We start from the raw sequence: 14,440 nt of genomic DNA, 5'->3' as shown, positions 1-14,440 counted from the left end.
TCTGCCTGCCTGGCCGTCTGCTCCTCCGCAGCGCAGGGGTGCGCTGACTCGCTCGGCCACGAGCTCTCCGACGTCAGTAGAGGTGCCCGAGGTTCCGCGTGGGGGCGGGGCTCCCCACTGGCAGCCGCTCGGACATCTCCCCACCGCCCAGGGTGGCGCCGCAGAGCCCAGCCGCGGCAGCCTTCCTGGGGTCTGTCTCGGGGCCGCGGGGCCCAGCCCAAGCCACACCGCCGTGGCTGGGGAGCAGCCACGTGCTCCACACCCCCTCCTGCCCCGGGGACACACTTAGTGACATGAAAAGAGACGGTGCCGTTCCTTCGCGACTTCGGTTCTGACCCCCGACGTTGCTGCCCAGGCCGGCCCAATGGCAGGCTCGCCTGGAGCCCAAGGTTCCTCCGGCAGTCCTGAGAGGGAGAGGGCCGGCTGCCGAGCCAGCGGCCTCTGGCCTTCTCCGTCATTTTACCCCCGTGCTGCTGGCCCTCAAGTCTGGGCCCAAAGCACATAGTGGCTCAGCCACACTGACTGAAGGGCAGCGTGGCCGACGCAACAGGTACCAGCAGGTTGCACCTCAGACCTTGGCCCTCTACGTCTGATCAATAGCCAACTTATCACTAATTACATGCAACACACAGAATACCTCAGACATTCATTTTCCTCCGGCAGCCAGCGGGCATGGGGTGATCTTTCTAGAAACAGGAGGCTCCAAGACCGCTGTGTCCTGCGCCCGAAGCTGCTGCGGTCACAGCCGGGCGGCGTCACCGCCCCCCCCTCCCCTGGAGTGTGCCGCACGCGCCCACTCCGACTCTGGGGGTGCTGTGTGCCCCGGAGCAGGACCCCAGGCGCTGGTGTCGGAACAGATAACGTCCCGCCTGCCCTCCCTCCTGGGTTCCCTCGGGGGTCGCACAGAGATGGGGACGAGTCAGCGGACAGCAAAGGACGCAGAGGTGGCAGGGCTGGGCGGGGGGACGGGGGCAGACAGGCCAGAGCTACGTGGCTGCTGCTGGTGCCAACAGCAACGTGCAGCCCTTCTCTCCCCACGCGGAAGCCTGCGCGAGAGGGCCCCACAGCATCCCCGCGGGCGTCTAGCCCTCCACACACGGGGGGCTGCGCAGAGGCCGCCCGAGGCAGGGGCGGAGCCGGGGGTCCCCACGCCCCTTCTGAGCTTCAGCAGGCCCTCACCCGCCCTGGCACCCGGCTGACAGCCGCTGCGAGGGAGCTCTGCCGTCTCTGACTGCTCCTCGGTGATGCTGTGGCAGAGAGCAGAGCAGACAGCACACACAGCCACGCTGTGGGGGGGGGGGGGCGGGGGGGCGGGCAGGGGTCACCCGGGCCCTCGCCGGGTGTGGCGCCCGTGGTGGCTCACGGGAGGGGGTCGGTCCCTGCGGTCGGCCGGACGACACACCGGAGGGGCCTGGAGCCGCCTCGTTCACACCCAGATGAGGGGAGGGACTGATCGTCTGTCCCTGAACTTCTCTGAGCGCTCTGTGTGCGCTTTAACGGGGGATTGCGTTTGGGGTTGCCTCTCAACCAGCGCTGCTCTAGGCAGACTGCAGCGTGCGTTACTGACAACCAGCGACTCCTCTTCTCAAAACCACACGGGTGCCTCGCACGCAGTTCACAGGACTGACAGGGAGGGGCGGTGCTTCCCCAAGGTGAACGTGGCCTGACTGATTAGCTGGTATTTTAACTCAGATTCGCGCAAATTGCAGACGTAAGGAACCCTGCAATTTGTGTGTACTTTAGAAGTGAAAGCTCTAATCCCGTGATTCATGGAAGTAGAGTGGTAATAATTTAAGCACCATATTTTATTTACCCCTCAGGCTTGTCAGCCGATGCCGGAGGTGCCCCTGCCCTCCCGGGGTCGCCGCCCCGGCCCTCTCGCCGCCCCCGCGGGAGCGGGAGGGGAGCTGCCGGTGGGACTGCGCGGCGCGTCCTTGGCAGCGCCGCGCGAAGGCGTCAATCAGTCCATCTGGGCAGAATCACAGGCTGACTCCGATACCGCTAAATATTTACACTGTCGCACGCACGCAGACACGCAGATGAAAGGAGGCATTCATTAGGGCCCTCCAGCTTGTCAGCCTGAAGACGGGGATGAGAGCGGAACCTCCCACCGCGGTCCCGAGCGCTCCAGAACAGTCTATATTTAGCCGCTCCGAGCAATAAATACCATCGTATTGCCTCATTTGGGTAAATAGAGAATAAATGTTGTCAGGGTGATGCAGAGACAATGTAAACAGACTCCTGCTCGGAGCCTCCTCGACGGGAGGTTCCGGGCCGGCGAGGGGCCTCTCTGGTCGGACCCCTCCCCCGCTTTGGGTGACAGCGTGTGTTGGTGACAGATGGGGGGGGGGTGAAGAAAGAAGAATTTCTTAACCACAAAGGTGACTTCAAGTTGTGGGAATTAGAGCACTAATTAACGTGCGTGCCGCGGCGCTGTCTCCGTGGTTCCGAGAGCCGCCGCCGCCGCCGCCGAAACTCAGGACCCGTGGCAGCGCTGAAGTTCATTCCCGCGTCCCGGAGCTGATGAAGCCCATGGATCCCAAGGGCCGGCACCGCTCGGAGGCTGGCTGCCGGCTGACAGGGCACCCGGCGGGCTCGGACCGGGGCTGCTCGTCTCCCGGGGCGCACAGCGCGGGGACCCGGGGCCGGTGCCCCGGCCGGGGCTGGGCCCCTGTGCCGCCTGGTCACCAGTGACTTGGGGGCCGTCCTCAGTGGGGATTTTAACTGATGCCAGAGTTTTAGTTAATTACACTGGATGGGTTTTTTTGAGATTAATAATTAACATCTCTCTTTATAACTAAATATCCATAATTAATCAGCAAATCATAACGGGAAGACTAATTAACTTCAAACTCACATCTTAACAGAAAATCCATATTACTCCCCAGCATCATTAATTACCAGAGTAATCAAAGTTACCCCTCGTGGGATGAAACGTGAAGCTTTGTGGATATGCCAGCTGAGCCGTGTTGGCGCCGAAGAATCTCCAAAGCAACTTCCAATGCGTCGCTGATCACAGAGCTACTGGATCACCCCAGCGCGTTTCCGCTGGCCTGGCGGCACGTGACCGGCGGGCTGCCCTGCGGGGTCAGTGGGGTCCCAGGCAGAGTGGGGCTCCCGGCGCTCGAGGGGCCTGGGTCAGCACCTCTGACGCCTCGATGCGCCCCGGTCCTTGTCCCCCGCTGCCCGCCAGGGCGCCAGCCTCAGGCTGGGAGGGACAAGCCGGAGCGTACCCGACTTTTTTTGGGCTAATAAAAAACGTGCCGGGTGTCCACGGCTGTGTGCTGAGGGCGCCGAGTGATCACAGAGATGGTGCGGGAAGGGGGACGTGCCAGACGCAGAACCTCCGTGGGCACCGCGGGTAAGAGCGGGGCCGCTCTGGCTTCTGGGGGGCGGCGGCCCCACGGGGGTGGGTGGATGAGAGGGGCCGTGGCGGGTTTCCCCGTGGGGGCTGGGGTTACAGACGCACCTAGAACCTGCCTTCCAGTTCCTGGGTCACCTCCTCCTTCAGGACCTATGTGGGGTGCCGCCCCTTTGCGTGGCAGCCGGGAAGGCCCTGGGCCGCTCTGGCCATCAGGGACACTCCGGGGAGGCGGGGCTGCGACCCGGGTGGGGAGCCGGGGCCTGGCCACCCGGGTCAGGGCGGAGACGGCTCCTGGCAGCCCGCAGAGGTGCTGAGTGTGAGGCTTCTGTAATTTCGTTGTCAGCCGGTGACGTTCCCCGGTGCTCATTATTTGGAACAATCGTGCTTTGGTGACAACACAGGAAGCAGCGGCGGGTTGAGCAGGCGCACCTTCAGTTCAAGGCGACGGTCTGGGTGCCCTTGCCGCGCAGGACACACGTTTGTTTCCTTCGGCTTCGAGAAGCCCTGGCTGCCGGAGACACCCGTCTGCAGCCGTCCTGCGCCCTCTCCTCGTGAGCCTGCTCCGCGTGCCCCTGGGCGCCGGGACTCCTGTCTGCCGGGCCTCGGGTCCCTGCCTGCACCTCCGCATAGGTGGTGCGGCTCCTCGGACAGGCCCGCCAGCGTCTGGGACGCGCCCCTGGCTCTCCCCGACGTGTGGGGGCCCGGAGGCGTGGGTGGGGTGACAGCGGGGTCTGGGTGAGGCGTGGCCGCCGAGCAGCGGGGCTCAGACGGGACCCGGTCCGCAGGGCCCACCGCCAGAAACGGCGACGAGTGTTGTCCTCCTGCGCGTGCCGCTGTCACACCATGCATCCCCCTTTCTTCCCTAGTGTGTGAATACTTGGGGGGGTTGAGTTTTGCACGTTATCCCTTAACCAGTTTCCAAATAAATGGGGGTGCCCAGGGCCCCCCTCCCCTCCCTCTGCCCCCGTGACCCAGTAGGAAACAAGTATTTCCTGGCGGTTAATTTCTGTCACCGGACGGTGATTTGAGCCGATGCAGGTCGCAGTTCCGAAACCCCAGGCGCGAAGCAGAGGCTCAGCCGCATGCCTTCCCCCAGGGAACGTCGCTGGTCAGACCTCGGCCTTCCCACAAGCTGGACCTGCTGCGTCCGCCCCGGCGAGCAGGTGGCTCTGGTGGGCCTGCCATAGTGGGGTGCGGCCGCTGTGGCGTCGGCCGCCTCCTCTGGCTCCGGTCCTTCCAGTGGGGCCGGGCGGCCTCTCACTCCCTGTGACAGTGACCCTTCCCCCCCCAAAGCTCCCCTCCGGCTCAGCCTGACAGTCAGCCGGCAGCAGGCCCGGCAGTGTGCCCGGGGAGCCGGCCGATTTCCTAAGTGGTGGCAGAACCGTTCCGTCCCCGCGTGGTTGGGCTGACGTGGGCGTGGAGAGCCGCGAGGGTTGGCTGGAGGACCAGCCGTGCCCGGTGCCTGCTCTGTGCTGCCGCCGGAGGCCCTGGGAGGCAGGCGCTGTGGCGGCAGGGACTGGCCCGGGACGGGGTGTCAGCCACGGCCGCCTCCCGGACACCGCCAGCACCTCTCTGTGCAGAAAACGCACGGTTTCTGGACCTGGCACCGGACCCGTTCGCAGGCACAGGCAGCAGCAGCGTTTGGGGGGAAGTCTTGCCCTTTAAGTAAGTGCGGGGGAGGAGACCTTCAGGGTTCCTCAATGGTTCCGGCAGGAAGCCGCCGGAAGGTTCCATACCGCTCTCGGACCCTGTTCCCTTAGGCTGTCTCCGCGGGGTTGAGGTTTGCGGGGAGCGGTGTTTGCTGGTGTGGCTCCGTCGCTGCTCACTGTGCCAGGGTCCGGACCAGGGACCGGACTGGCCTGAAACTGGCCCCGCCCCCACCGCGCAGGCACGGCCTCGTGGACAAGGTGAGCGTGGCCTGTGACCCCGAGCCGCTCACAGGTGTGTGTAGGATGCGTGCTGCGGAATGCACTCATTGGGTTCCGTTGTGTGACGGGAAGCGTGCGGGGTTCGGCTGGTGTGTGGAGAAGAAGCCACCACCGACTGTTGCGTGTGCTGCTTAGAGTCGCGGCGTTCTGGCGCGGACCCCGCGCACCTGCCGTCTGGGGCCCGGGCGGAAGCTGCACGGCCGTCCCAGCATTCCCCCGGGCGCTCATGCGAGTCCCCGTTGCTGCCCTGGGCGCTCCGTCTCGGCACACGGGGGCACGTGCGGGGACCACAGACAGGGGCCCTCCTCCGGGACGGCTCCGCAGCGAGGTGGTCTCGTTTCAGCTCGATGAGGAAGCCGGTGTGGGCGCACACGCGTGTGTGGGCCACGTGCTGTGACCGCCTCAGCAGGAAGTTCCTTCTGTGTTGGAACCCGGGTCTGACTGGGAACCGGCGGTCACTCACTGATCACAGTGCATGCTCACGACGGAGCCGTCCCGTGTACGTCCTCACGTGACGCCCCAAGGCCTCGACCCGCCCCAGTGGCCCGATTCGCTGTCCCGGCCCCAGCGCAGCCGAGCACGCAGCAAACGCCTGGCAGGCCGTGGTCTCCCGCACGCACCCCCAGGCCTGCAGGCAGAGGGGGCGCTGCCTGGAGACGGGCGGGCGCGCAGGAGGGTGCACGTGCAGCGTGCCAGGCCCTGCCGTGCCAGCCGCTCTCTTCGCTCCCCGGGGGCTGTCGGTGGGTGCGGAGTCGCGTCCCCACTGAGCGCCCCTTTGTGTGCCGGCCGCCGCGTGCGGGTTGCTGTGGGCCACAGCACTCGGCGCCCCGCACCCTGTCCCCTCTGAGAGACGGAGACCTGCGTGTGAGTGCCCCGGGGCTGGGCGTGCGGGGCGTGCGTGCGGGGCGTGCGCCCTCCCTGTGCCGGGCCAGCGAGGGAGGCTTGCCCCCTGCGCCCCGGGGTCTCCGGGAGCCTCCCGGGGGCCGTGTGCCAGGGAGTCGTTATTGTCCAAGACCTGAGTACATTACAGAGCAGTTCTCCTTATTGATTTCACCGGCTAACCTATCGGTGGCTGCTACTGCAAGAATAATTTATTTCCTGCTTTGAAATTTCTAGAAGGTTATATTTCATTAAATTTTAATTTGTCATTTTTCCTGCTTTTACTTGAGAAACTTATAAGCTTTTGTGACATTAAAATATGGCTCTAATTTATTAACATAATCTGTTAATATTGTTTAATTGTAATAGACATTAAGTATGATTTCTTAGCATTCTTGTTAAAATTACATCTGAGAATGGAAGCTGAGAAAAATTAAACGTGGCCTAAGACTCACAATGCATGCGTGCCCCCGGTCTCTACACGGAGAGCATTACTTTTTAAATCTCATCACATTCGGGGCGCTTTAATCATGACAGCGGCCAGACCAGCATTCCCGAGCCTGGCGCCCTCCCGAAACACGCAGCCTGAAGCCCGCGTGTCTGAGGCGTGGCCGAGCCCTCTGCGGACGCGGCGTGCGGTCCCCGCAGCAGCTCAGAAGCGGGAAGCGGGGGCGGGCGCAGCGGCGGGTGACAGCCCCGCCTCCCGGCGCGAGCCTTCCGCCCACGCTCGTCTGGTAACGCCGTCTTTACCTGCTACGCGATGCATGAAATCTACTCTCGTTTTAGAGCTGCCAGCAACCCTTGACCCCTTTAGTGGAGACACAATGTGACCTTTCTATTGTCATCGGCTTGCGTTCTCCTGAAAATTCTATGAATTTTTATTACGAGGGTTTTTTTTTTTTAAGCCAAGCTGCAGCCGCAGCCAATTACCTGGCGCAGACGAGATGAAGTTGTTGGAGTGGGTGTTGCGTAAGTTTCACCGCCGGCGCGTCGCCGTGGAGGCCGGCCCGTGTCCTGCAATGTCACCTGCCAGGGACCGCGGAGCCCGCTATTGGATAAATACATCATTTTATGGAACATTGATTGTTCTATAAGCCCAGCGGAGTATTATGCTCTATGATCAGACCGTTTAGATTGTGTGTGCAGCACAGAAAGCACCGTATTCAGGATGGTACTAAAAGTGCCATTTGTGTATTTTATAGGTGTCATTACAGGGGAACTTCTCTCTGTAGGCCCTGTTTACTGCAAATTTTTTTAGTCCGTAATGACATTTTTCATTCACAACGTATGCCTTCAAGAGAGGGGGCCCTTGTTTTATTTGTTTCATTCGCATTTACTGCACAAATTCCGTACATTTTAATTAAATGTAAGCTTAACAAAGGCATAAGGTATGTATTCTGTGGGAGAGTGATGACCGGGAGGGGAGAACAGCACACCCCACCCGGAAGCAGGCAGGTGCCAGCCGCGCCTGCAGCCTCCCAGGGGCGCAGCTGCCGGCGGCCGGGCGGCGTGCGGGGGTCCAGCGCCCTTCGACCTTGCTGGCCCCGGAGGCGACCCCTCGGGAGGGACACGGAAGAGGGAACCGAGATTCCCCGCAAGCTGCGGGAGAAGGGGCCTCGTCAGCAGTCACTTCCCCCAAAGCCCGTTCTCAGCCCTCGCAGAGCCCCTCCCACTCCCGCGGAGCTGCAAGGGCGCCCCGCGCTCCGCCGGCAGGGAGCGCGGCGCAGCCGCACGGTAGGGTGTGCTGGGGTTGCCGGGGCAGGCGCCGGCGGCCTCTCACCCACACTCGCACCTCCGGCTCAGAGCCGCTCCCTGTCCCGCGGGAACAGGTCCCAGGGGCCGCCTCCCACACGCCCGCCGGGAGCTGCTGTCACTGGCCCGAGCCGACACCGCCTCCCCGCAGTGCGACCCCCATGCTCTGCGGGACGTGCCCAGCGGTGCCCGGGGCAGAGCTCTGGGCTGAAACCGCGCCGTGGGCCACGTGCGCCGGTGGGCCTCCCGGCCTGCACGTGCGGAAGGAGCTCGGACGTGGGGGTTGGCGTGCCCAGCGGGTTCCTGCGCACCGTCAGCCGGAGCCGAACGTCTCGGCGGAGACGCGCGCTAGTCTCCATGACACGGATTCCTCACGGTCACAGTGGGAGGCGCCCCAGTGGGCGGGCCTCCTTGGGCCTGACTCGGGCGCCACGTTTTATAGGTGCGGATTTTCAAAGCGGTGCCGACCGCGCCCGCGGGGTTATTACGTTGCTGACTCAGAAGGCGGCCCGCGCTCATGTTTGCGCGCCGTGCCGGACGGCGAGCCCGTGCCAGCGAGGTGGAGGTGGCGGCGCCGTGATGCCCCCCACGCCGCCACGCCGCGGTGACGGCCGTGTGCGCCTGCGCAGGTCACGCCGACGGTCTGAAGTGGCGCCGCCCACCTCTGGGCTCGGATAAACGCGGAGAGAGTGCGGAGCAGCCTCGTCACCAGTGCCGGGAGGGGCCGGGCACTCCTGGGCAGCAGGGGGCGCTCTGTCCCGTGTGCACAGCGGGGGACGGCTGTCACTCAGCGTGCGGCCCCTCTCCCGACTGGTCCCAAGAGTGGGACGTGCGTGCCCCGCCACGGCAGCTGTCCCTCCCGTGTTTGATGGGAAGGCAGTGTGTGCCCTCAGTTAACTGGGGAGGGGTGACGTGAGGGCCACCTCCCTTTCCTCTGTGTCCCTCTCTATTTCCACACCCGAAGCTAGACCAGAAGTGACCTTGAGATTAAAGGAAGTCCAGGGCTGCAGAGGAGAGAAGTGGCAGAATCAGCGCGGTCGAGCCAGGTCCCGTGGGGCACGCAGGCGCCCCGAGCCCATGTGATGGGGACCTGCCGGCTCACGTGAGCCAGCGGACGGTCAGCCTGCCAGGCCGGAGGGCCGGGCCCTGTGGGCGGCACACTGACCGGGTTGGGGCGGCCTCCCCACACCCGGCTGAGCAGGCCTCTGGCCTCTGAGGGTCGGAGCCGAGAAGACCGCGTGAGGTCAGGGTCGAGCACCTGCACGGGGGCCAGCCCGTGCTTTGTCGGGTCCCTGCGCTCCAGCCGCACCTCACGGTCCCACCGACCTTGAAACCCCCGGAAGCCATGGGTTGTGTGTTCGTGTCAGGCGGGGGCGGGGAGGGGGTGGCCACAGCGGGGCGCACAGGTGGGCTCTGACAGGTGCCCGTGCCCCTCACCTGTCCCCGAGACTCAGGACAGCCGGTGGAGGCGCGGGGCATCCTGCTGTAGGCGTGAGCTTGCTGGGGGCCGGGCCGGGGGCCCCCCCCCGCCCCCCCCGCTGCTGCCCCCCACTGTGCTCGGGGAGGGGCAGAGAACACGGAGGCAGGACCTGTCACCAGCCAGGGGAGCCCTTCGTTCCTCCTCTGTTTCCTCCAGCTGCTGCAGACTCTCGGCGTTCTTCCGTGTCCGTGTCGGCGCCACGGCCCAGCGCGAGGTCCCGCACCGCCCAGCGTCCCCGGTGCTCCTGGCACCCACCTGGCACCGCGCACGGCGGTCCCTGTGCTGCGGGCTCTGTCCCCCAAGCCTTGCCGCGCCGGCCCGCCTGCCAGTCTGGGTCCTGCTCCTCCTCACCTGCTCCCCTCCGGCGACCACCCGTCTGCTGTCCGGGTCGGCTTCTGGTTCATTTCTTTTGTCCGTTCGGTCCCACACGTGAGTGAGGTCACGGGGTGCGTGTGTCTGTCTGACCGGCTCACTGCACTTCACACAACGTGCTCCTGGCCCACCCCCGAGCTTGTACATGATGAGACTGCGCGGTTTTCAGGGCTGAGTGCCGCTCCGCTGTGTGCGTGCACCGCAGGTTCTTACCCACGCGTTTTCCGACGGTCCCTTGGGCTGCTTCCATGTATACTGGCGACTGAAAGTGACGCTGCAATGAGCGTAGGGGTGTGTGCATCGTTTCAAACCAGTGTCACGGGATTGTTAGGATCTGCTCCCAGTAGTGGGATCCCTGGGTCATAAGGCAGACCCTGTTTTCGTTTCGAGGACCCTCCACCCTCCTCCCCACAGTGGCTGCACCCGTCTGCGCTCCCACCCGCGGTGCACGAGGCTCCCCGGGCGAGCCACTCGGCGGGACTCCGGGACGCGCCGTCACCTGTCAGCTGTGGCGGTCTGCTTCTGCCCGGCTGAGGGGCGCGGCGGGCCTGGTTCCCCTGCCACCGTCCGCCCAGCCCCGTGCAGCCCCTGCTGGTCCAGGACCCGGTGGCCCCCGAGGGGGCCGGTGGGACCGGCCACTGTGGTGGAGTGTCCTGACCGGCCGCACAAGTCTTCTCGAGAGCCGAGAGCCTGTGACGACTCCATGGTCCCCCCAAGGGTCACGCTCGAGACGGTCTGCCGAGAAAGGAGAGTGTGAGTTGGTGCTCACCTGGGTTTGAAAAGTGGACTCCCACACAGGTCACGTCGTCACGGGGCTGGAAGAGCGTGAGTCACGGAAAGTCGACACTGAGGACTCCGAGAGCCCCTGCTGCCAGCCCAGCACGGGCCAGCGGGCGGGGGGGGGGGGGGGGCACCGGGGAGGCACCCCGGGGGCGGACTGCGAACGTGCAGGGAGCGTGCTCGCAGTGGGCCCGGAGTTTGCGTCTCTGACTCCCGGTGCGAGGCTCCAGGTCCGGAACCTCGGGGTCGGAGCCCGACGGGTCCTCGCAGCCGGGGTGGCTCAGCGGCTTCCGTGGTCCCTGCTGAGCCCTGAAGCCCGCGGGGGTCCCTGCTGCGGCCGTGCTCAGAGCCGGCTGTGCTGGGGGACCTCCCTTCGGGGCGGACCGGCGGGGCCCACCGAACGGCTCTTAGTTAAGGAGGGCTGGCAGCGAGGCACCCAGCGGTTCCAGGCCCTCCCCCGAGTACGGGGTGTGCCCTTTACAAAGCGACCTCCGCTGGAGAGAGTGCAGTGGGCCGTTTCCGCCGTGGAGTTGCCCGTGAGACACGGGAACAGTGGGAGTCGCTCCGAGATGGTTCTCACGTAGGCAGGGAGGAGGGGGTGCTAAGAAAACCCACGGACACTTTGGGGTTCGGGGGAGAAAACAGGAGCTCTGGCGGGAGGGCCGGGCCCTTCCTCGGGAAAGGGGAGACTGTGGCTCTCACCCGGGCTCCGGTTGGTTCCGTCACGGCACATCAGCCTGTACCGCCGACGACGCTGGGCTCGGGGGCTGCGTGCCCACCCGGCCCCTCCACGGTCCGGCGGAGCACCTGCCTCTGCCGCGCTGACCGGCTCTGCTCCCCGAGCGTCCTGCCCGCCACCCAGGGGACGGCCCTGGTCCCGGGCCCAGGAGCGCACGCCGGGCCGGCGGGGGGCTGCACGGCATGTGGACACCCCGCCGCTGGGCTCAGGGACGGCCCGTTTCTAACAGCGGACGGGCGGGGCTCTCCCGCTGTGGCTGGAGCACCCAGACGCCCCGCCTGACGGTGGGCGGTGACCAGAGGTCTTCCTTTGGCCGGGCGAGGTTGTGTCCGGACCTCACCCCAGCCAGTGCCTGTCTGTAGGGGACGACAGCTGGTGTGGGAGTGGGGGGGTCGGGGGTGAGACTCCCTCCCAGGGCGGGGCCCCGGGCCTGGTGTCGGGGCGTCAGAGCAGGAGTGCGGAGGGACCCAGTGCCCGGTGCCGCCCCGGTTGCTCTGGGCCCGGAGCCCCTGCCTGCCGGGGTCCCTGCGGGCAGCCTCCCCGGCCAGTGCGTGGCATGGGGGCGCACAGTCCCCACTCCGTGGAGGCCGACAGTGCCCGCGGAAGAAGGGTCTCACTCTCTTGCTGTGCGTCCTGGGCGCGTCCTGCTGGCTCTAACCGGCCCCTGTCTCCCACAGGCATCGTGTCCAAGTCCTACGAGTGCCGTCTGAAGGGCCAGGGGGCCACGTTCGTGGAGACCGACAGCCCGTTCACCGCGGCCGTGCTGGCGGAGGAGGCCCCCATGGCAGACAGGCCCCTGCGGGGCGGCCGGCGGCCGGCGGTGCCCGAGCAGGTCCAGCAGGTCATCATCATCCAGGGCTACGACGGGGACTTCGCCCTGGACGCCTCGGTGGAGGAGACCGCCGCGGCCACGCTGCAGACGCTGGCGCTGGCCGGCCAGGTGGCCCGCGTGGTGCACATCACCGAAGACGGGCAGGTCATTGCCACCAGCCCTGGTGGGGCACATGTGGATGGCGGCACCCCTGAGCCGGTCCTGCCGGAGCAGGTGGCGGAGGAAGCCACGCAGGTGGTGGTGGTGGGGGGCTCGGTGGAAAGCCCCGTGGCCGCGCCCCTCAGCCCCGGCAGCGCCGTGATGCAGCAGGTGGGCAAGCAGGAGCTCCTGGACCTCGGCGAGGCTGCCGGGGCCCAGCCCGACGCCGCCTCTGCCTTGGACGCCCTGCTGTGCGCCGTCTCTGAGCTGGGAGGGGCGGAGGGCAGGGCCGGGGCCGGCGACACGGGCAGAGCCAGCCACAAAGAGGTGCTGGTCCAGCTGCCTGGTCAGGAGGTGCCGCCCACCGCCCAGCCCGAGGCCGCCGAGATCCACCTGTTCCAGGACGTGGCGGACAGCCCGGCCGCGCAGCCCCTGGAGGTGCTGACCCAGGTGGTCCGGCCCTCGGCCCTCGGCGCCTCGCAGGAGCGGGCCCAGGTGGCCTTCAAGAAGGTGGTGCAGGGCGTCCTGCAGTTCGCTGTGTGCGACGCGGCCGCCGCCGGCCCGCCCGGGAAGGACGGCGTCACGCAGGTCCTCGTGAACGAGGAGGGCGCCGTGCACGTGCTGGCGCGGGACGGGGCGCGGCTGCTGGTGCAGGAGGCCGCGGCCGCCGGGCCGCACGGCGAGGTCTCGCAGATCATCGTCACCGAGGAGCTGGTGCAGGCCATGGTGCGTGAGTCCGCGGGCGGCTTCCCCGAGGGCGCCACCCACTACATCGTGACGGAGCTGCCCGCCGGCGCGCCGGAGGAGGCCGCCGTGTACTCCCACGCCGTGCTCGAGGCCGCGGCCAGCGCGCAGGGGCTGCTGCAGGCCGGGACCGAGGCCGGGGGGCCCGAGCCGCTGACCAGCATGGTCATTTACACCCAGGAGGGCGCCCCGGCAGCCACTGTCCTTCAGAGCCAAAGAGACAGCCACGAACTCCAGGAAGCCTGAGGCTGAGGGAGGGTCTGGGAGGCCCCGGGCGCTGGGCACAGGGTCCCGGAGGACGGCGGCGGGGCAGCTCAGAGGGGCACCCAGCACGCTCCGCTCTCGGCCGGGCTCACAGGGAGGCGGGCGGGACAGGCAGTCCGCAGGGCCCGGCCAGGCAGATGAGGCCGCCCACGCGCCAGCTCCGCCCAGTGCTGGGTCTTTGGTTCCTTGTCTGTCTGTCCCGGGGTCCGGAGGGCCTGGCTTTCTGCTCTGCGCCCCCGCCCGCCGCACACAGACGCTGTCCCGGTTCAGCTCGCAAAGCGCTGTGCCTCTGGTGGGAACGTAAGCGGGATGTGGGGTGCCGCTGGAGGCCGTCTGCCCTGGCATTCCAGCACGTGGCGGCCACGCGCTGCTGTAGGTCTGGTTGGAGACCGCAGCTGCAGGCGCTCCCGTCCCGGTGTGGCCCGGCCGCGGCATCCAAGCAGGAGCTCCGCGGGCGCCCAGGCCAGAGCATGCCCCTCGCGCGCCTCCCGCGCCCTGCGCTCTCTCCCCGCGGCAGGTGGATTGGTAGCTCTGGTTGCACCCGCTACGAAGAAACCGAGGAGTCCCGAGGCTCAGAAAGGCCTTGGAGTTTATTTTTAACTAAAACGTGCCCTGGTCAAGGCAGCCCAGTGCTTCTGACCTCGACTCCGTTCCCTCCAGTGACGCCCACGTGGGGAGCGTGCAGTCTGGAAAACACTGTTCACGTCAATGTTTTGCTTTTATGACGTTTGTTCATGTCGCTGTCACCTCGCAGGACTCGCTAGTCATTTGCGTTGGTGCGTGGCTGCCGGGCAGCAGGGACGCGCGGGGCAGCCCCGCAGCCCCGCCCCAGGGCCTGCGTGGTGCGTGGTGGGCGGGGCGCGCAGAGGCGCGTCCCCCGCCGCTGCGGGCCGCGAGTTTACGTTCCAGCAGTTTGTTCCTTGATGCAGTTGCTCTTCTTTCGTTTCCGAAACTGTCAAGTCGCCCCTCCCGCTCTGCACAGGTGGTTCTGTTCTGTTTCTCTTTTCTTTGAAATAAAATTGCAGCATTAAAGGAGAACCGTGATGGTGTGTTTCCGGCCGGGGGCCGGGGTTCGCTCAGGACACCGACGAGAACGCGCTCTGCCCGAGGCGCGGTTTCTCCCCCGGTCTGCCCGCGGGCAGGTGTGCTGGCTCCGCACGCACACCTG

General features: G+C 66.3%; 1 protein-coding gene across 1 annotated transcript in view; it reads left to right on the top strand.

Annotated features, from left to right (window-relative positions):
- ZNF407 (zinc finger protein 407) overlaps window positions 1-13,689 on the top strand; it is a 259,153-nt gene extending 245,464 nt beyond the window's left edge. Inside the window, exon 9 of the mRNA XM_028525040.2 lies at window positions 11,972-13,689. Coding sequence (XP_028380841.1) covers window positions 11,972-13,254 — 1,283 coding nt within the window. The 3' untranslated portion in view covers window positions 13,255-13,689. The remainder of the gene's footprint in view (window positions 1-11,971) is intronic.
- Window positions 13,690-14,440: the final 751 nt, after the last annotated feature.

The sequence above is a fragment of the Phyllostomus discolor genome, chromosome 9 (genome assembly GCF_004126475.2).
Source record: "Phyllostomus discolor isolate MPI-MPIP mPhyDis1 chromosome 9, mPhyDis1.pri.v3, whole genome shotgun sequence".
NCBI classification, from domain to species: Eukaryota; Metazoa; Chordata; class Mammalia; order Chiroptera; family Phyllostomidae; genus Phyllostomus; species Phyllostomus discolor.
The sequence above is the reverse complement of the archived record's forward strand: the minus strand, read 5'-3'. Positions and strand labels throughout refer to the sequence as shown.